At 38.3% G+C, this 23,057-nt stretch overlaps 1 protein-coding gene across 2 annotated transcripts; it reads left to right on the top strand.

The window, feature by feature from the left end:
* The first annotated feature begins 255 nt into the window (after positions 1 to 255).
* LOC307147826 (calpain-1 catalytic subunit-like) lies at positions 256 to 11,814 on the top strand. Of its 2 annotated transcripts, none has more exons than XM_079852827.1 (12): positions 256 to 496; positions 2,057 to 2,129; positions 2,289 to 2,407; positions 2,497 to 2,630; positions 3,552 to 3,726; positions 3,978 to 4,052; positions 7,284 to 7,369; positions 10,541 to 10,615; positions 10,699 to 10,859; positions 10,968 to 11,131; positions 11,230 to 11,241; positions 11,366 to 11,814. In XM_079852827.1, the coding sequence occupies exons 1-12, from the start codon at positions 260 to 262 to the stop codon at positions 11,597 to 11,599; spliced, it is 1,545 nt and encodes a 514-aa protein (XP_079708953.1). In that variant the 5' UTR covers positions 256 to 259; the 3' UTR covers positions 11,600 to 11,814. The 2 variants fall into 2 exon arrangements, with proteins under 2 accessions (XP_079708953.1, XP_079708954.1); XM_079852828.1 differs by having other exon boundaries at positions 11,230 to 11,273; positions 11,366 to 11,411.
* The last annotated feature ends 11,243 nt before the right edge of the window (positions 11,815 to 23,057 follow it).

The following is a 23,057-nucleotide window of genomic DNA, read 5'->3' as shown; positions in this document are numbered from 1 at the left end:
AGCAAAACAAAGTCTACACACTGCTCTTCACCCTTCCTGAAAACATCATTTGGTCTGAGCGCAGAATTCCAGAGCCTAGGGCAGAACAAAGAGAATTGGTCAAACGAGAAAACTGTTCAATTAGGTGAGTTGTTATCCTTGAAGGTGAAGTATACAATTTACATCTTAAAAAACTGAGTTTAATCACTAATTATATTGTAAGTCTCTTAAAAGCTATCAAGATGTGTCTTCCAAAAATCTGACTTTTACAGCTGTAAAAATGCCACCACCTCGTGTGAACAGAATACCCGGGCATGAACAGCCCACAAGAGACAAAACGGGCACTCTTGACGTCCCTTTGAAATTCTTGGATCAGGACTACCAGGAGTTGAAGAGGAGCTGCTTCACCAATAAAAGGAGATATGTTGATGAGAAGTTCCCTTCAGACAGCAGCTCCATTGACCCAAAGAAGAAACTTGGATTGGATATGAAACAAATCAAATGGTTGAGGCCATCAGTAAGTTACCTGTATTGACTTTCCATCTCCAGACCTTCAGAAACTTTCAAGAAGAGTATATAAACATTATTGTTTGAACGGATCTAAAAGAACTTGAATATTACCTGTCATCATCAAATGTTGCAAAATGGGCTTGTAAGAACAGGTTTACATGTAGCATTTCCCAACATATTTTTATTTACAATTGTGGCAAGGCATCTTAAAGGCACAATATGTAAGATTTTTTGGATTAAAATGTCCAAAAACCACTAAAATAATGTTATATATTTTGTTGATGCATACTTGATCACATCGTGATCCCAAATGTTTCCAACAATGTTTAAATCAAGAGAAATCGGGTATTTTAACCAGTGTAACAACCCGTGTCATTATGTCGACAGAAAACAGCGCTGTGTTACCCCACAATTTAATTTTTTCAGATAAAGTGTACTGTATGGGAAGTAATTCAGCACTTGCTGTCAGGTATGTGGAGATAGATAGCACCCGAAGGCGTGAAGCAGATTTAGTTATCCTTTAATAGAAACAAGGCAGGCCGAATAGGCAGACAGAAAAACAATACTCTTCTTAATATAATGTCCAAACGAAAACGAGAGACAATATAACAGTAGGTCTCTACTTAAATTACAAACAGAAAGCAGCGCTGATCTGCAACGTCTGGTCAGGTCAGTGAAAGCGGGGAAGCTGGCGGCACCACGAACCCACAGCATCTCTCCTCAGCAGGAAAAACTGGCTGAGCACAAAGAGAGAACAAAATAACAGGAGGTAGATACCACACAGTGTAACACTCGACAGGACTGGACTGGGCAGTGGTCAGGACCTCTGTAGACAGAGATAGCGATCAGTTACATACGTGACAGTCAGCAATAATCCGACAGAGGAAAAGAGAAAGAGGGGACTAGAAATAGAGATGATACAAGATGGGAAACAGGTGAGGAGAGAGGGGAGAGGAAGATGGGGTGACGAGATACAGCTGGAGGGAATGAGCGCGTGTAATAATGGTTGTGTGTGTAAACGGGTGTACGCGGAGGGGAGTGTGTGAGTACGAGGGAAAGGGAAAAAAACAGAAGGAGGAATAAAGAGAGAGAGCCAAGATCATGACACTTGCGGCTGTTTTATTAGAATTAAATAAAATGAGGGGAATTTAAGTGATCAGACAAAACTGTAACAAAGTTTAAGTTCAGGAAAGGAGGTGAACTTTAAATGTAACTAATAAAAACAGCAAGGTAGAATGTCCCACGGCTCTCGGCCCGCCCTGCTTCATACCACAGTAACGTTAATAAAATGAACACATTAGCTCAATCATTAATCATCAATCAGCTCAAGGCTGTGGAGGTGAAGAAGACAACTCCCATGATTCCACGTTCAGTCACGGCATCATCAAGCTACGCCTTTATTATTGTTTTGAAAAAGGAACCTCTAGAGGCGTTCTGTGCCTTTAAGTGTCTTAAAAAAAGCAGATACAAAATACATTATAAGAGTCTAAATGCCTTCTGGTGTTCCCAAATCCTTAGGGCAAATTGCATTGTATAATGTATTAATTTAATTATTCTCTCTCTCTAGGAAATAGTGAAAGACCCGCAACTCATTGTTAAGGGGGTTTCCAGGTTTGACTATTCCCAAGGATCTTATTTAGGTATGTTTATGCCAATCTGTGTTTATTTACATACCCCAGTAGGTGTTGGTTTTTAATGATACTGTATGCAGTAAATAACATCACTCCATATAGACCAGAATGCCTTTTGTTAACTCAATGAAAGATCTATTTTTGCCAATGTTTGTGCTTTTACCTTAGGAAACTGCTGGTTTCTTGCTTCAGTTGGAGCTTTAACCTTTCAGGAGGATGTCTTGGACCAGGTCATGCCAGTTGGCCAGTCATTTGGTAAAGATTATGCAGGGATATTTCACTTTAGAGTGAGTTATTTGGTCTTTTTCAAAATAACTTAAATACATTTTATGAAACCAAATGATCAGTCCTTAAACCTTCTGCTTTATTCATATAGTTCTGGAGGTTTGGGAAATGGATTGACGTTGTCATTGATGACAAACTGCCAACAATCGATGGCGAGCTCATTTTTGTTCATTCAAACACATCTAATGAGTTTTGGCCTGCCTTGCTGGAGAAAGCTTATGCCAAGTAGGTTTATTCTTAAAATGATTCTTCTTTCATAGTATAAAAACATGTTTGTTCATTGAACATAAAAATATTAGGTTACACTTGATTTTACAGTATGCGTACTTACAGTGTACTTACCCAAGACAGCACTGGTAATATAAGGTAACTACATGGGTAAAGGTTAAGTTTAGGGGTAGGGTCAGGGTTAGTACCTTGTTATTACCCAGTTATTGTAATTGCTATAATAAGTACGTACTACATGTACTTACTATAGGGTTAGTGTAGGACTAGGATTTGGTTGAGGGTTAGTTAGTTGCATGTAATTATGTATAATTTACTGTTATTATGGTAAGTATCAAGGACACTGTAAAATAAAGTGTTACCATAAAGTGCTACCAAATATTATTTAACCATAATTACAAGACATTTTGGCCCTTTTTATGTTTTGCATGTACCCTGGTTCTGAAGTTGCCTTACAGATGGAAGGATTGGACATTGTCACAATGATAACAGTCCAAACCCGGTCCTGGAGCGCCACTGTCCTGCAGAGTTTAGCTCCAGCTCGCCTCAACACTTCTGCCTGGAAGTGTCTAGTATGCCTGTGTAACGGAGGTAAACCTCACTGCTCTGATATCAATAGAGGCTGCAGTCTTTAGCCTCCTTGTTAGAGCGCCTGACTCTCATGCCGGAGACCCGTGTTCGAGACCTGCACAGAGCGGGGTGAGAAGGACCCGGGTGGAGGGGTTACGCCTAGTAAGACATTGATTAGCTGGTGTTTAATTGGGGTTTGACCTGAACTCTGCAGGACACTGGCCCTCCAGGAGCAGGATTGGACACCCCTGGGCTATTTTAATCATTAACAATTTGAGTAATCCCACAGAATCAGTCATTAAAGGCTTGTTGGTCCACTGTATATATTGAAATGTAGAATGGCTTTTACAGAGTGTGCGGCTCCTATGCTGACATGCAAGCTGGTCTTGTATCTGAGGCTCTGTTGGACTTCACTGGTGGCATCCACGTGCACTTTGAAACAGCAAAAGCTTCTATTGATTTGTGGAGCCTGATGAACCGTGCAGAAAAAGCAAAGGCTCTGATGGCGTGTAGCACCTTTGTGGGGGTAAGCGGTGATCTCAGGCTTGTCCTTTCATTACCATGACAGATGTTATCACCATATCCATCTAAAACACTGTCACTGAACTATTTTGCATTAAAGATTTTATTTCAATGTTCAATTAAATAGAAATTACTATAGTGTACATTTCTACAATATAAGATGTAGAAAACAATGTAGAGCATTAGCTGTACATAAAACAGTATTCACCTGGCAGCATTATTGATTCAATATGTCTTTTTTTCATACCATATCAGAAAACATCTGCAAACACAGAATTACCCAATGGCATTGTTCAAGGCCATGCATATTCAGTGACAGGGGTTTACAAGGTAAGTCTGCACAGAATCAAATGTCAGATCACAGTGCCATCAGACTATCAGACAGATAGATAGATAGATAGATAGATAGATAGATAGATAGATAGATAGAACAGACAGACATACAGTCTCTCTTATTTCTTATTGGAAAGCAAGAATATTGCGTTCTGTTCCAAAATGTAACTGCAAGTAAACACACCAGGGTTCCTTCCAATTCCAGTCCTCTAAGAAATATCAAAACATGTAAAAATCTAGCTGTCTAGAAACTTTCTGAATTTGTTCTCCATAGGAGCATTACATTTTCCATTGCATCATTTCCAGTCCATTTAGTTTTAAAACCTCCTGCACTTTAACTTTGTGTTGATTTCCTAAGCAGTGTCCTCAAGGCTCTGTTCTGGGACCTGTCTTCAAATGTAATCACCTGGGAAAATTTTCAATAAGCCTGAGGTTGATTTTTATAGAAAGACAAGTGTTTAACTACAACAGGGGTGCCAAATCCTGTTCCTGGAGATCTACCTTTCTGCAAAGTTCAGCACCAATCTTGATCAAACACAACAGAACCAGCTATTGTAGATCTTCAGGAGCGCTTGATAATTACAGACGGGTGTGTTAGATCAGGGTTAGATCTGTACACTGCAGGTTTGATCTATACTATAGGAACAGGATTGCGCACCCCTGAACTACAACAATACTTGCTTTGTTCTCCTATTAACCGTTTTTGTTATTGTGTACACCAGTATTTATTTACTAATTGCATTCAGATGTATTCAGCATATGAGCTCCACACTTTGGTATGTCTTTTGTTCAGTTTGCATTCATTCCTGTGTATCTCTTACGTCAAGCCTGTGATTTTGCAAGAGAAGTTTCTTGAAATAATGTTTTGAACTTTATGTAACTCAAGGCATTGCCAAGTCAAGTCACCTTTATTTATATGGCAGTTTTTACAATACAGATTGTATCAAAGCAGCTTCACAGTGATAACATGAAAATAATACAACAAAGTTTGTTTCTAGAAGAAAACTGCATCATCATCCACCTTAAGTAAGGCAGATCAATAATATTGTTGAATATTAAATGTCCCCAACTAAGCAAGCCAAAAGCCAAGGCAACAGTGGCAAGGAACCAAAACTCCATCAGGTGACAGAATGGAGAAAAAAAACCTTGGGAAAAACCATGGCTCAGTCAGGGGTCGGTTCTCCTCTGCCCAACGAACGAACAGTGTATGATTATGATTCAGGCATCATTACAGGTCAGAAGTTAGATTGGATCAGAACATTCACAATATTTATCCAGTTCCATCTGGTTGGAGGTCAGAGTCATCACGCCGGTATGGAGACGAGTTTGTTGAGGATCAGTGCCGATGGCTGTCGTGTCCATGAGGCCTTCACAGGGCTGATGAGCATGGCACTTCAGGGGTGCATTGTGGATGGGTCCAGGCACAGGTCCACCATCTGATCTGCATATGGCCCGGATCCGGCTGACTTCAGTAAACCTTGGAATAAACGGAAAGACTAACATTAGCGTAGATGCCATTCTTCTTATGATGTAACGAGTACATCAGGTGTTAAAGGAAGTGTCCTCGGTTCCGGCTGACCTAATTTATGCAGTCTAATAATCATTTAACTGATTTGAATAATATGAATGTATAATGTTCTATGTGAATGCCAGGTAAAAGAGATGCGTTTTTAGTCTAGATTTAAACTGACAGAGTGTGTCTGCTTCCCGGACAATGTTAGGAAGACCGTTCCAAAGTTTAGGTGCTAAATAGGAAAAGGATCTACCACCAGCAGTCGATTTTGATATTCTAAGTATTATCATCTGGCCAGAATTTTGAGATCGCAATAGATGTGAAGGACTATAATGCGTTAAGAGCTCACTCAAGTACTGCGGAGCTAAACCATTTAGTACTTTGTAAGTAGTCAGCAATATTTAAAAATGTATATGATGTTTAATAGGGAGCCAATGCAGTGTTGACAGAACCGGGCTAATACAGTCATACTTTCTGGTTCTGGTAAGAACTCGAGCTGCTGCGTTTTGGACCAACTGGACTTTGTTTATTAAGCGTGCAGGGCAACCACCCAGTAGAGCATTACAATAATCTAGCCTTGAGGTCATGAACGCATGAACTAACTGTTCCGCATTTTTCATTGAAAGCATATGTCATAATTTATATATATTTTTAAGATGGAAGAATGCGGTTTTACAGATGCTAGAAACGTGGCTTTTAAATGAAAGATTGGTATCAAAGAGCACACCCAGGTTCCTAACCGACGACGAGGACTTGACAGAGCAGCCATCAAGTGTTAGACATTATTCTAGGTGATTAAGTGAAGAAGTTTTTTGTCCAATAATTAGAATCTCTGTTTTTTCAGAGTAGGAAATTACTAGTCATCCAAATTGTTATATCAGCTGTGCATTCCGTTAATTTTGTGAATAGGTGTGTTTCGTTGTGGCGCAAAGTAATATAGAGCTGAGTATCATCAGCATAACAGTGAAAACTAACTCCATGCTTCCTAATTATATATCCCTAGGGTAGCATGTACAGAGTGAATAGCAACGGTCCTAGTACCGAGCCTTGTGGTACTCCACACTAAACTTGTGATCGATATGACATCTCTTCATTTACTGCTACAAACTGATAACGGTCAGATAAGTATGATTTAAACCATGTTAGTGCAATTCCACTAATGCCAACATAATTTTCTAATTCAAAATAATGTTGTGGTCGATGGTGTTTAGTCACTTCAGTCCTGAGGTAAATAGGTTATTTTACAATATATATATATATATATGTATATATATATAAAAGTTTTATGTAACAAGGTTTGGGAGGAGCACATTCAGGTAATCAACCAATCAGCACAAGAGGAAGCCGGCATAAATATAGCCTTCCCTCACCTCTGTCCCATGACAGTTTCACAGCAACCCTCCACCACCCAATCACCTCACTCTTGGCTAGCTTTCTATCCCAGTCAAAAGGGGGGAGTACTCTGGGTTTGGGCCAAATTCCGTGCTCGCAGCCCTCTCCTGGACAGCACGCCAAAATATGCATAAATTACTACATGTGATTTCATGTACGTGTGAACTTGTGAAATCCCTGGTGAAATGGCAAATGGCATATTCTGTATTTACAATGTGGTTGTGACATCTGACAGAAGAAGTAAGCAGCCCACACTAAGGTTTTAAATACTTTTATTACAAGCATTTTGCATTAAAAGCGTCATGTCATGATGTATTCTACAGGTAACATGCCAAGAAAAACCAGTTCAGCTGGTGAGAGTGTTGAACCCTTGGGGAAAAGGCGAGTGGACCGGTGACTGGAGTGACAAGTAAGAGTCATATGAAATTACAGGTTCACTAATCACAACCCTGATCAAGCGTCATTCTTTGTTTGTACCACTAGATGATTCATGACTATTATATAAAAAAAGTCTTGATGAGGTTTGACGGTTGTATTAAGCTATTAGTATGCTAAATAACTTTTTTTCACTTAGCTTGTTAGCTTTTTAAACTGTAAATCTTTAAAAGTAATTTTGTCCCCATCATATAAGTAGTATATTAGATAAAATTTTAAGCTCATCAAGCTGAATACCATATTAGGTTTCTTTGATCAAAACATCAACATTTTAATAATTCATTTTAAATGATACCACTACTTTGGTTTGCATGGATGCTGCCATTTTTGAAAGCTGCTATTTTTGACAAGTCCCCATGCAAAATTCAGGTGTTTAATTTTTTTTCTTTTCAATTTCAATCAAGATGATAGCAATTGGTGATCAATTTTATATATATATATATATATATATATATATATAATTCAAGGAATTACCCCAAATATAATTCCTTGAATATCTGAAGAATAACCAAAACCTTATGTTAAGATGGCTCCTGCACTGAGTATTGTTTATTATGCAATGAGATTGCATGTGACCAAAACGTTTGCCGTTTTTTCATTGAAGTAGTGGTTTTATCTCGCAATTGTCAGTTTTCCTTCATTGTTAGAGTGTGCAGGCCTTTTTGAATCTTAGGGTACGTTTACACGACAACAATGTAGGCTACTAAAAATGTAAAAGTTTTTACTTTGTGTTTTTGACAAAGTTGTCAAAAGTATTACCATTCACACAGATCCGCAAAAACGATTAAAAGCACTGTATTATTCATGCCAGGCCAGTAGTTGGTGCTGTCACTTTGTAAAGAAACACTACACGTCTATAGACTGAACATAATACACATTATACACATGTGTTTTTGTACTTTACACAGAAATTATAACATTACCGTTTTCAAAAACTTGCACAGGCCCCCAAAACGCTGTTGTCGTGTAAATAAACGGCCAAACCGTTTTCTGTTTTTAGTTTAAAATCTTGTCTAGTCTTGTTAAGGAATGTTCACACTAACATAGATTAAATCGCTGGAGGTTTTCAAGTGCCGTTGATTTTTAATTTGCATGAGTTACATCAACGGTCACTGCTAACTCTCATTCACTGATGGATATTTTGAATGAATGAGCTTTTGTTGCCTTTAGTCGTCTTTTGTTATAGAATATACCTTTAAAACAAATGCTAGATCTTTAGTGACATCATCTTCTGGGAAATGACATAATTTGGGTGGGGAACAAAGCACAAACATCCATTACTTTTAAAAAGTAATTTGATGAATTTTGATGTTTTGTGCTATGGTCACTTTAAAACATTTCAGCCTGTAAAAATGAGAGAAATCTGTATGATATATATAAAAAGATGGTTAACCCCTTAACAATCACCCCCCTTTTTTTTATAGACATGAAAATGCACATTCCGAACTTAAATGGTTGTAATTCAAGAATGCTTTGGAATATAGATGTAAGATTGGTCTTGTTTTTAAGAAGACACTTGGCAAATTTTTGTAGAAGTGAAATAAATTAAGAAAGCTAAACAGAAAAAAAGTTATAGAAGTTTGAGTTTATGAAAATGTACAATATTAAAAATTTAATTATTCATATTTTATATAAAATATATATTTTCAAAACCTGGTGGACTATAAAACTGCAAAAAAAAAAAAAAAAAAAAAAATCAAAGACAAAAATCTGAACAAGTTGTGTTTAAAATTTTAGGTTGATATCTCAAAAAATAAGCTTTCAGGAACATTTTGTTTGGGCGCAGTACCAAACTTTTTCACTAGTTGACAACCAGACTCCATTACTGCCCATATAAGGGCGCCTCTATTTCCTTATGTGGTTTGAGTGATCTGAACCATTATTTTTACAATTTTTTACAAATTTACAATTAGACATCCTATTCAGAAGTAGTATTGGAAGTTTGGCAGATTTTTAAATGAATTCAACCTCTAAGAAACATAAAAAGAACACCTATTTTCATTATAGCTCGCTGCCACATCACAAATGGTGAATCTATTATTTTTTTCTTTATATTTAAAACATTTTCAGACCTTTTTTTCTAAAATAATTGAATGGATGCTATTTTTTTAACTCTTGGCATGAAAACAAACTAAAAAAGATTTCTGCCATTCTTTCATGATTTTTCATGTTCATCACTATTTCAAAATAAAGGTCTGAACACTAGCCTGACTACGTCAGACTTCGTACTTCCGCCCAATTTCATTTCGCTTCTGTACTCAGTCTGAGATAGCCACCATTTTCCCCGTTTTCCTCCGGCCTGAAAACAGCCGGCCAATCAACGAACAGAGGGCGGGCTGAGAGCCGTGACGTAGACGCTGATTGTACCGTGGATGCGTAGATTTACTTCACATAATCTGCAAAAGTCGTTCACAGCCATGTTCACTCCGGTATTTCGCTCGATGGTTTTGTTTTCGCATCATACATGTGTTTACAGTGGAAGTTAGATGCGGCTGAGCATGCGCATAACACACGTCATAACCAAACGTTATGTGATTGGCTTACGAGTAACCAAGGATTTTAAACGTCAGACAAGCGCCCCCCGTGAGAAAGAAAACGCTTTTCAATTATGCCCTTCCAGACTCTGTCTATGAAGCAAAGCGAAGTAGCAGAGTTTGGTATTACCAGGCTACTGAACACGCCTTAGGAGTAGAAAATATTCTTGTTACAAATTGATAAATTACGGCTCCTCTGTAATTTATTTTGGAAATCAGTCACCAAATATGAAAACTAGAGATTGTAAGCTTTCAAATGATATATAGTTTGTCAAGATTAGTTTAGGTTTAGATTAGGATATTACTGTTTTAAATATGTAATGGCTGTGGGCCCGCCAGCGGGCCTATGCCCATACAATATTAAAATGGACTTTAAATTGACTCTGAGGTACAATTGCTAATTTTATTTCCATCCTTTTTGTTATCTTATTTAATTCTGTGCCATTGAAAATTCAACTATAGCCTACCCTTTTAGAGAAATATTAATTACAACAGAAGCTTATCAGTTCAAATGTATATCTGTTTTTTTTTTCTCTTTATTTGCTGCTGTTAGTTTCTCAGTTAGCATAACCCCATGTAATATTTTAATATATGCTTTTGCATAACTTTAGTTCATCGTTGTGGGACAAAGTGAGTGAGAAGGAGCGATCCAAGTGTCGTTCTTTGGCCAATGACGGGGAGTTCTGGTGAGCATTAACTGTAGTTTCAGATATGATCTCTTGCTGCATTAATGAATCAAATGTTTTCAGTAACTCATATTTTACTGCAGGATGTCAATGGAGGACTTCACCAAAAACTTCGAAGACATTGATATTTGCTGCCTCAGTCCTGATTTTCTGGACAGTTCCTCTGAATGCAAATGGACTTCCACATGTTACAAAGACAGCTGGGTTGATGGGACTACAGCCGGTGGCTGCCTCAATAATAAAGGTAGCTCATAAATATATAATGAGAGGTGTGAGCATTTCATATGGCAAAGTATATGTGTTCCTACTACTGCATGTACCTGAAAGTTCTGATTCAATGAATGTCTTGTAGACTCTTTCTGGAAGAACCCTCAGTTTCGGGTGAGGATTGAGGAGCTTGATAAGGAATGTAGTGGTCAGTGCCCTGAAAACATACTGGTGTCCCTCACGCAGAACCATGAGAAGAGAAACAGAAGTGAAGTTTCTAACTACGCCATTGGCTTCAATGTTTTTGCGGTCAGTATTAACAAATAACTCTATTGGAGTCACAGAATATACAGTAATTTTGGTTTCCACTTATTAATGGTGTGTTATTCTATTTTCTACTTCAACAGATTCCACCAGAGGCAAGTAAAAAATATAATTCAAGCTCAAAAGTGTAAAACTTTGCTTTTAAAATGCATAAATTACATGATATTTACCAAATAAACTGGTTGCTTGAATAGAAGTTTATATTTAATTCTCTTTTAGATGAAAGATGTGAAGCTCCCGGACAAGTTCTTCTACCGCAAACGCCCCATTGAAGGTAGTGGGAACTTCATCGATACAAGACATGTGATGAGATTCTTCAAGCTTGTACCAGGAGAGTATCTCATTGTACCGGCCACTTTCAATCCTAAAGAGTGTGCAAAATTCATATTGTCCATCTTCTCAAAGAGTGAATCCCATAAGAGAAATAAGAAACCTGAGTTGACATATGTATAAAATGACCTGTCAGTGAGACTGCAGATAAATGAAAACGCACAACTGCAGTAATGACAGTTTCATATATCAGTGCTATATTCCCTGTGGATTTTTGTTGTTTACAAGCAATAAAGTTTCTCTTAAACTATTGTTATTTAATGTAATATCTGAATTTGTGAGCTGTGAAATGAATGTTATTAGTTACATTTATTGTTGTTTATGTGCAAGGTTTTTGATTTTCTTGTAACATTGTGTTTGGGTCAGGTCAGTCAGTAAAAAAATTATTTCTTCAAAATTATATATATATATGTATATATGTATATTGTATAGACTGAAGTGTCACAAAAGATCCAATACTAATACCAATACTACTTTTTTTCCATGTATTATTTCAAATGATTAAAATGTTAATATTTGCTATGCTATAACTAAGACTGATTGACTGCTAGTGCGGCTGCGTCGAGTTTTTCCAGCTAAACTGCTCCAAATCCATAAAACTATTATTTATTGGACAGTGTTTTGCTCCATTTAGTTTCTGAAGGAATAAGTGAAGTGCCCCTGTAAGTATTGAACTAACACTGCAGTTATGGGTTTCTTACAGTAGAGGGCAGCATTTCACTAAAACAATGGACGTCACATTGACAACAAACACAGGTAGAAGTGAGAGCATTTACTGAGATCCGCCTCGCTCAGCCGAGAAGTATCGCTGTGTACACCTGTAACATGAGTCTCAAATGCGTCTCCTTTGACGGTTGACCTGGTATGAGTCGGATTCGGGTGAACGTCTCTGTTTTTGTAACTAAATCATCGCTAAATCAAAGTGTTGCCGGGCGTCAGAGATTGACAGGTTATCGTCTTCACTGTAGCCCCTGTTAATGCCATAACTAATGACAGAATTATAATGGCAAAACGCTCATCTTTCTATTAAAGACAGTCAAAAGTAGCCCTCTATTTCAAATTAATTTGTTTTCACAAATCACGCCATATGTTCACTTCAAGTATTTCATTTATTATAGTAGATATGTGAACACTAGGTTATGTTTGGAGAGCATGAACTTGACATAAGATCACAAAACGTCTTGAGGTTTATTATTGTAGGCTATTTAGCTCTCCACTTTTGATCACCTCATTTGGATCTTATTAGGCCTAACTGAGGTCTTAGAGAGCCAATAGTTTACAACTTTATTTATAAAAGTTATTATTAAATTATTAGAATTAAATGATTAATATTACACCATTGTCCCTCTAGCGGTTAAAAACAAAATTGCATGCATTTTGCAGAAGAACGTTGTTTTGGTTCCAACCTGCAGATACTCACACTGGGAGAAAAGAGATAGAGATTATCCTACTGCTCATTAAACATTCACTACTAGGCTTAAAGGGTTAGTTCACCCAAAAATTAAAATTCTGTCAGTAACACTGTTATGTTGTTCCAACCCCTTAAGACTTTTGTTCATCTTTGGAACACAAATTAAGATATTTTTGATGAAATCTGAAAGCTGGATCACTCCTCCATAGGCTTCTATGGGATCGAAACTTGCCGGCCCAGAAAAGTTAGTAAAGACATCGTTAAAATAGTCCAAGTGACTACAGTGGCTCAACCATAAGTTTATCAAGCGACGAGAATACTTTTTGTGCGCAAAAAATAATAAAAAATAATGACTTTATTAAACTATTCAACTATCCACAAACAACATAACTTACCAGTTTTGGAAATGTTGTTTTGAATTTATTTAGGGTTGCCAACTTATGGAAAGGAAAATAAGGGACAATTGTGGTTCTGGAAAATAAGGGACACTCAAAATATTTGTACTGTACCACACAGTGCATATCATTTTAGCATCTGCTGTTAAAATGTGTACAAAAGATGTATAAAAGGTTCTCAGACAAACACATTTGGTGCATTTCGTGGAAAAATGCACTCCGTCGTTCTACTGGGGGACTTCAACGCCCACGTGGGCAGCGACAGTGACACCTGGAGGGGCGTGATTGGGAGGAACGGCCCCCCTGATCTGAACCCGAGTGGTGTTCTGTTATTGGACTTCTGTGCTAGTTACAGCTTGTCCATAACGAACACCATGTTCAAGCATAAGGGTGTCCATCAGTGCACATGGCACCAGGACACCCCAGGCCGGAGTTCAATGATCGACTTTGTGGTCGTTTCATCTGACCTCCGGCCGTATGTCTTGGACACTCGGGTGAAGAGAGGGGCGGAGCTGTCAACTGATCACCACCTGGTGGTGAGTTGGATCCGATGGCGGGGGAGGAAGCTGGACAGACTCGGCAGACCCAAACGTACTGTGAGGGTCTGTTGGGAACGTTTGGCCGAATCCCCGGTCAAAGAGATCTTTAACTTCCACCTCCGGCAGAATCCCCTGTCGTTTGGCCGAATCCGGCAGAATCCCCAGAAACGTTTGGCCGAATCCCCTGTCAAAGAGATCTTTAACTTCCACCTACGGCATCCCTTACTTCCACCGGGTTCGGGGATTGCCGCCTCGACAGGCACCGGAGACCTTACGGCCACATCTCCGAGTGGCCGCGTCGACAATGGAGGCGGAGAACATGGTCCACTCGGACTCCATATCTCCAGTCTCCCTCGTCGACGCGGCCACTCGGAGATGTGGCCGTAAGGTCTCCGGTGCCTGTCGAGGCGGCAATCCCCGAACCCGGTGGAAGTAAGGGACGCCGTAAAGCTGAAGAAGGAGTCCTATCGGGCCTGGCTGGCTTGTGGGACTCCTGAGGCAGCTGACGGGTACCGACAGGCCAAGCGGACTGCAGCCCTGGTGGTTGTGGAGGCAAAAAATCGGGCCTGGGAGGAGTTCGGTGAGGCCATGGAGAAGGACTAGCGGTCGGCCTCAAAGAGATTCTGGCAAACCGTCCGGCACCTCAGGAGGGGGAAGCAGTGCCCTACCAATGCTGTTTTCAGTGGAGGTGGGCAGCTGTTGACCTCGACTGGGGATGTCGTCGGACGGTTGTAGCGATGGTGGCCCATTAATAAACATTTATGTTTACTTTTATATTTAACTTGGTTTGTTCGCATGTAATCCTGGCAATAAATAAATTCTCACAACCCACCAGCTACATATGAAGACATTGAAAAAGGGAAACTCAAATCAAACTTGTAGAAACCAACAGATTCGTTTAACCCTTTATTTTTAAGGAATTCAGCCCCAATTAAATTACACACCCAGCAAAAAACATTCCAATATCACTGTCGTGACAGTAACACACTTTCATGGAAAACAAGAAAAAGAAAACAAACAAACAAACAAAAAAAAAAACGATCAGTATACACTATGAAGAAATACAATTTCTCTTTATAAGAGGGGAAAACACATGATTTGCACAGAAACAGCAATGACGTTGACACTGGCAAATTTTATGAACTTTCTCAGACAGTCACAATATAAGAGGTAAAGGAAAGTCTATGTCCAAGTAACTCACAACTTTTCGATTCACACTCTTTTTATACTCTCGACAGTCAAGGAAAAAGTTCAATTAATTGTGCGTGTGTGTGTGTTGTGGGGCGTGTGCATGTAACGTTACTGTAGGTGCGTCAAGTCTGTACCCGATGCTGCTGGTCTTCGTTTTGGGCCTTTGGTAAGTACAGGAACTTCGTTTTCAGCACAATCCAGGAAACCGCGATGAAGATTAGTCCAAGGCAACGCAACTCTGCCGACAGCCGAGATAGAGAGCGTCCAAGCCGCTCACAGTTTCACTTTCATTCCCCCCGTCACGTCATCCGCACCCAGGTAAATCACACCTCCAGGATACTGCAAACTTCCGTCATACTTCTCTCCCAGGCAGGTCAATTTCTCGTACCAAAGCACGATACTTCTGCACGTTCCTCGAACAAACAGCACCTTCCTCGAACAAACAGCACCTTCCTCGAACAAACAGCACACTTCACTTCCCCATTACCAGTTCCCTTCCGCTCACAATTCCCCTCCTTAAATAATTCGTCACACTGATCATCCTCTTCTGATTGGTTAAAGAGAAAAAAAAACAAAAAAATAAAAAATAAAGTGGCTAACGGATTCCGTTCTGCCACACGGTGGAAGGAATACTTTGAGGATCTCCACAATCCCACCGTCCCGTCTTCCATTGAGGAAGCAGAGGCAGAGGGCTCGGAGGTGGACTCGTCCATTACCCGGGCTGAAGTCACCAAAGTAGTCAAGAAACTCCTCGGTGGCAAGGCACCGGGGGTGGATGAGATCCACCCTGAGTACCTAAAGTCTCTGGATGTTGTGGGGCTGTCTTGGCTGACACGCCTCTGAAACATCGCGCGGCGGTCGGGGACAGTGCCTTTGGACTGGCAGACCGGGGTGGTGGTCCCTCTTTTTAAGAAGGGGGACCGGAGGGTGTGCTCCAACTATAAGGGGGATAGTTCCTCCCCGGGAAAGTCTATGCCAGGGTACTGGAGAGGAGAACATGGCCGATAGTAGAACCTCTGATCCAGGAGGAACAGTGCGGTTTTCGTCCCGGTCGTGGAACACTGGACCAGCTCTATACCCTCTCCAGGGTGCTGGAGGGTTCATGGGAGTTTACCCAACCAATCCACATGTGCTTGTTCCCGGTGCATGTTGGACTCCAGCAGGGCTGCCCTTTGTCGCCGGTTCTGTTCATAATTTTTATGGACAGAATTTCTAGGTGCAGCCAGGGGCCGGAGGGTGTCAGGTTTGGGGACCACATGATCTCATCTCTGCTCTTTGCGGATGATGTTGTCATGCTAGCCCAATCAGACCAGGACCTTCAGCATGCACTGGGACGGTTTGCAGCCGAGTGTGAAGCGGCTGGGATGAGAATCAGCGCCTCCAAATCCGAGGCCATGGTTCTCAGTTCAAGTATCTTGGGGTCTTGTTCACGAGTGAGGGAAGGATGGAACGGTAGATTGACAGACGGATCGTTGCAGCTTGTGCAGTAATGCAGTCGATGTACCGGTCTGTTGTGGTGAAGAAAGAGCTGAGCCGCAAGGCGAAGCTCTCGATCTACCAGTCAATCTACGTTCCTACTCTCACCTATGGTCATGAGCTGTGGGTCATGACCGAAAGGACAAGATCCCGGATACAGGCGCCCGAAATGAGCTTTCTCCGCAGGGTGGCTGGGCGATCCCTTAGAGATAGGCTGAGAAGCTCGGTCACTCGGGAGGAGCTCAGAGTAGAGCCGTTGCTCCTCCACATCGAGAGGGGTCAGCTGAGGTGGCTCGGGCATCTTTTCTGGATGCCTCCTGGTTGCCTTCCCGGGAAGGTGTTCCGGGCATGTCCCACCGGGAGGAGGCCCAGGGGAAGACCTAGGACACGCTGGAGGGACTATGTCTCCCGGCTGGCCTGGGAACGCCTCAGTGTCCCCCCGGAAGAGCTGGAGGAAGTGTCCAGGGAGAGGGAGGTCTGGGCATCCCTGCTTAGACTGCTGCCCCCGCGACCTAGCCCCAGATAAGCGGAAGAAGATGGATGGATGGATGGGTCAAAATGGCAATTTTCACCTGAGATTTGGAGTCAGATTACAGAGGGGTTAAAATGACTTTAGAACTTTATTATAGCTATGCCAATGGTGACATTTTAAAAATGGGAAAAAGCACTACTTTTGTTTTTTGCCCAAAGTTTGCCTGCAACTCATATTAAAAATATCTTAATATCCTTTTAGATTCTAATTCTTAACACAATTTTCTTTTGGTTTCTTAATTTTTAAGACCGAATATGGTTAATTTTAAGTCCCAATACATAGGGATGTTAATGTGGATCCAAAATTAAATTAGTACACATTTTCAATGGTCGCACATTTTCTGAAGAACAAATCATGTTGAAACTAGAAATGTATCTTGTTTTTTTTTCTATCAACACAACTGAACATTACTTAGTGTCATAAATAGTATTTTTCCAAAGTTTGTGTGCCTGTAACTCTAAAAGTAATATAAAGTCATCTTAATATCCTTCTATATTCTCATTCTTAATAAACTTTTCTTTTGTAATCTTCATTTTAAAGGCCCTATATGGTTCAATCCTATAATGTGGCTCCATGTTCAAATTGTTGAATTTTACCCATTTTCTATATATAGCTACACCAATGGATATTACTGTATCATCAACCTCTATTCAAAGCGATAAACAAAAGTTTTTTTTTCTTTGTCAGGAAGATATATAGATGGCATAAAAATTTAAAAACACAATAACTACTTTGAAATTACAGCAAAAAAAAAAAAAAGAAGAAAAAAAGAAAAAAAAAGAAAAAGCATTTATGGCACTTAAATTTTTTAACTAGGCCTAAATGTTTTTGCAACCGTGTATGAATAAATGAAAAGTGCATACTTTCCAGATAAAGAGAACTTGGATGATTAGTAGGCTATGGCCTGCTTTTGGTGCTTGAGATTTTATTGGTTATTTTGTGTTTCAATAACGAGGTCCAACACGGTTACTTATGATATAAAAAAATCTCACCTCTCAAATTCTGTCAATTTTATTACGAAATTCAAGCAATAGGCTAAATACCGTTTGGGCGCTTGTAAATGTGACGTGACAGATCCCTAGCGGCACGTGAACCGATAATCTCTACTAGCTATATAAAAACACGAATGAACAATGTTGAAAGAGACAGTAGCCTATAGCCTACAACTTACCGAAATGTATATTCCTCATACATAATATCTATCAATCACACTGAGTAAAATAATATATAATAAAAAACGAGTTATTTTAACCTTATTACCAGCTGATAAGGCTCTCTGTATGTTTACAGCATTATAAGTGAGATTTTTTTTCTTGAGAAAAAACAACGCCTATCTTGTGTACCTAATATGTATCCAAATGAGTCAATATTGAATCAAATCACAAGAATTGAATTGAATTGAAATCGAGAAATTTGTCAAGCAATAATAAAAAAAAAAACATAGCTTACTAGAAATTGTACGTAAACAGTGTAACATGTTGTCACTAAACCTAAAATTCTGTGTAGCCTAGTTACTAAAATGTTTTGACAATCATAATACACTTATTGTGATGCAAGATATATATTTTTTCAATCAAATTTGACAGAATTTGAAAAATATATATCAAAACTAATAAAGGTTTATGTTTTCCTGGACTTTTAGCTCTAATTGAATAAAACTGTTTTAAGTGGTTTCTCTAAAAGTTTAAATATTCTATTGTATTGCTTGTAGAATTATTTTTCTGTTATGTTCCACATCAAAGTACAGGTATAGAAGCCAAATGTGGTGTTTGTGTATCTAGATATTGGGTGTTGTTTCTTGTTTTGTACAGTGGGTGTCAGGCACGGCGCCAGGATTCCAGTTTTGGATGGGCCAGACCAATTGTGGGTGGGCCTTAAATTAAAAACATTATCCAATCACTGTTTAACCTAATAAAAATTATTGACTAATATACTGTTATATTATCTGTGAGTAGTATACATAATATAGATTTTAATAGCTTGATGCTCTTTGAATATTTTGTTGCATTGTAAAAAGTTTCGGTGCATAAGACGGAACTATTCGCGATCGCTCTCCATGGTTCTGACCAAAGAAGAGCGCTTTGGAATCTCCATTACGCATCATACCTGGCTTTGTCTCTTAGTGCGCTACGAAGACTCTTAAGGTATAACTTAACTAAAGGTATGCTACCACTAAAGGTATACCATTGCTAGGCGTCTTCAGGGCTATCATCCACTCGCGAGGCAGAGGCGCTAGCGCCCTCCGAGCAACGGCGCTGGTCGCCGAGAAAGATATGATGGAGTGGGTAAGACATGATTTTATGGAAGCTTGTTTCCGCCACAAAATAATAATACAAAAAAAGATAATTGCGACTTTTTATCTCACAATTGCGCAATTCTGACTTTATTTCTCAGAATTGCGAGATATAAAGTCAGAATTGCGTGAAATAAAGTCGCAATTGCGTGTTATAAAGTCAGAATTGCGAGATATAAATTCAGAATTGCGAGAAATAAAGTCGCAATTGCGTCTTATAAAGTCAGAATTCGGACTTTTTTTCTCGCAATTGCAACTTTATATCACGCAATTCTGACTTTATAATACGCAATTGGGAGATATAAAGTCAGAATTGCATGATATAAAGTCGCAATTGCGTGTTATAAAGTCAGAATTGTGAGATATAAACTATTCTGAGGTAAAAAAAATAAAATAAAAAAATCATTCCCCCTTAGAATTGGACTTTATATCTCACAATTGTGAGTTTATATCTCACAATTCTGAGAAAAGATGTCAGAATTGCGAGATATAAACTCGCAATTATGTGTTATAAAGTCAGAATTGTTTGATATAAAGTCGCAATTGCGAGAAAAAAGTCAGAATTCTGACTTTATATCTCGTAATTCTGAGAAATAAAGTCAGAATTGCGTGATATAAACTCGCAATTGTGAGATAAAAAGTCGCAATTATCTTTTAAAATGTTTTATTCAGTGGCGGAAACAAGCTTCCATATGATTTTGACCACTTCATTGAGTTTTTTTTTTTTTTTTTTTTGTAGAAAGACTCTTTTTAAAAGGTTTTCGTTTTTTATAAATTGTATCTTAATTTTGATCAATGTTTTATCAACCAATTACCTGTATTTAATAAATGAGAAGGAAATATATAGCAGAAAATGTAATAAGGCACCAACACGAAAACTTGCACGTGAACTGGAGGGCGCCGAAACTCAGCTTGTGCCTCACAGATTTTAGAAATATAGGCTATCTATTATAAAAAGCTTGAAATGTCTACTTTTAAACGAAAATATTCAAAACCAAAAGAAATAGGCTACTCTCTGATTATGTAATCCATATCTCCATCCATCTCCAATCCATCTCTGGCGTTCATGGCGAGTCTGCATCGTCAACTTCATCTTTGCAGCGACACAGAAAACACCAGTTTATTAATAAACAATTAAATGTCTCCTTGCTATTTTAGACACATTCATAATCATTACTTTTACCGGTTCTTTGTGGCAAGCTTTATGTGTGCGCTTGAGTGCGGCTATATTACGTAAACGCTCATATCCTGTTTAACCCAGCGGGCACCTTGATGTCAATTTGACGTCAAATTTTAGACAAAATTTGATCAAGATGCTGCAAAACATAATTTCAAAGTCAGATTATACATCAAGTCCTTCCAGTGGTTAATTGGTGAAAATATTAGGTTTATCCCATACTGAAATTGATTATTTAAGTATATGGGCCAACATGTTTGACATTGAGTTGACGTCAAATCAACGTCGTGTTATAGGCGTTCAGTTGACGTCATATTGACATCACATTGATATCAATGTAAATAGCAAATTTTTTTCTTTACTGGGGCCTCAAAATGCATCCATTCGGCACATGTTTTGAATCATATGTTGTTTGATTTCTGCATGAAAGTGGACTTCTGTAACTTCTGTGGTTAAAAACATATAAACAACAACAACAAAAAACTATTTATAAATAAACATGTAGGCCTATGTAAATTACTGATAATGAAAGAAGTGAATAGTATTATATTTTACAAAAAATATACTGATTTGCTTAATTAAAAAAAAATGCAGCATTTTTGCTGTAACCCCACATAAAGTATGTGTATATCCTTATTTTTTTATATACTTTAAAATTAAAATATATTTGCTTGATAATGAATTTGTAATACCAAGTGTATTACAAGTTACAACTACATGTTCATTTATGGAAAATTGTAATTTTTCATTAAATTTAGTGAACAGGTTACATATTTTAAAATGATTTCGATTTTCTTGTCTTCAACTGATAGATGCAATGCTAGGGTTCTTAAAAAAATCATATTTATTTTTCAGAAATTCTATTTTCTTTTTTATTATGAAAAATGTAGGGCATACAATGCCCATTCATATTCTCTATTTCTAATACCACCTGTAGATGGCGCCTTTTTCACATTCTCGGGTTTTTCTGTAGCTGAAGAATGGACTACAATTAATTAATTTATTTTTGTGTGCAATTTGATGCAAACCTAGTATGACATAATGTTATACATGTATACACGGAAAAAAAAAAGAAAAGAAAAAATATTTGGAGGATTTACGACTTTGATGACCGTTGAAATGCACGTCATCACGTCTTGCGTACAACACAGAGGCTAGTGGCAGTTCGCGCTGTGAAGTCGTCAAGTCGAAGCAGCTCGACAAGGTTGCCGCTTTTATCAGGTGAGTAATAAACATCTCATTAAATAAAACATAATTGAGTAACTTTGAAAACTTAGAAGATTGTGTTTTGATTAAATATTTGACGTTGTAGCGCTGTGAAGTCGTCAAGTCGAAGCAGCTCGACAAGGTTGCCGCTTTTATCAGGTGAGTAATAAACATCTCATTAAATAAAACATAATTGAGTAACTTTGAAAACTTAGAAGATTGTGTTTTGATTAAATATTTGACGTTGTAATAAGTATTTTGTTCTTTTTGGTGAATTGAAATTTCCCGCCAGTTAATGTACGTTACTGTGAAGAATTCTGAGGTAATTTAACAGAGTTAGATCCATTAAGCAGATAACTATTGTTTTTTTTAAATGTCGTTTTTGAAATGTCACGAGTAATGTTAGTTTTACAATTTTTGTTCGTACTAATAAAAATGCCCTAACATTTGAATCTCTTTCTTTCCCGATGCGATTCGACAAAACGCAACATAACCAATTATAATTCAAAATTGTGTCCACTAACGTTATGCGAAATTAACATGACGTACATCATTGTTATGTCTTTATCAGTGCAGTTGGATCGTTGAATCGTCGTATACTGTACACAACGAGTTCGCCAGTAACACATTGCGTTCAGAATAACGACTTGCACACGAATGACTCATTTGAACCGCTTAATTTAAGCTATTGAACTTTTCAGTCACTATAGGAATATAAGAGATCATTGAATCATTTAAAATGAACCACAGAGAATGCAAGATGTGAATGAGCTTTGATCATTTAGTAAGACTGGTTAATTCAGTTGGCCATTGTGGGCTGAAAAGTTAGTTGAAGATGATAAAAAGCTTTATTTGATAAAAAAAAAAAAAAAAAAAAAATCCTGTTTGGTTGAATAAGTAATGTTTAATATAACTTATAACTTAATAATTGTCATTTTCATCTAATTTTATTAGAAATAATAATAAGTTGAAGTCATTTTGGTTAAGCCACTTAAAGGAGCTGTATGTAAGAAATGTATTTCAATTAATCATAAAATGGCCCTGATATGTCACTAGACATTTAAGAAATCATGCTCATTTCAAATACTTATATCATTGACAACAGTAGTATGGCCAGGATATTGTCATTTAAAAAGTGAAGTTGCAGCCCTCAACTCTGCCGTGCAAAGGCAAAAGACCGTAACTTCGTTTTTGGTCGAAAATGAGTTATTTATATTTTTGGCACATTCAAGACCTTCTTTATCATGTGGATAAGTATCTTGAATCAATTCCGGGGTTTTTTTCGAGAAAATAATGATTGTCTTAACAGTAACTTCCAAAAGCCCATGAGAAACCAAGGCAGAACACCGTAACATCAGTTA

This window comes from Squalius cephalus (genome assembly GCF_949319135.1).
Source record: "Squalius cephalus genome assembly, chromosome: 20".
Taxonomy (NCBI): domain Eukaryota; kingdom Metazoa; phylum Chordata; class Actinopteri; order Cypriniformes; family Leuciscidae; genus Squalius; species Squalius cephalus.
Note: the sequence above shows the minus strand (reverse complement) of the source record. Positions and strands in the feature narration are given on the sequence as shown.

Coding starts and splice junctions, on each gene's coding strand:
- LOC307147826 (XM_079852827.1), top strand. CDS start 260: ATGCCACCACCTCGTGTGAACAGAATACCCGGGCATGAACAGCCCACA. Junction 3,727..3,977: donor CGTGTAGCACCTTTGTGGGG/GTAAGCGGTGAT, acceptor ATACCATATCAG/AAAACATCTGCAAACACAGA. Junction 7,370..10,540: donor ACCGGTGACTGGAGTGACAA/GTAAGAGTCATA, acceptor GCATAACTTTAG/TTCATCGTTGTGGGACAAAG.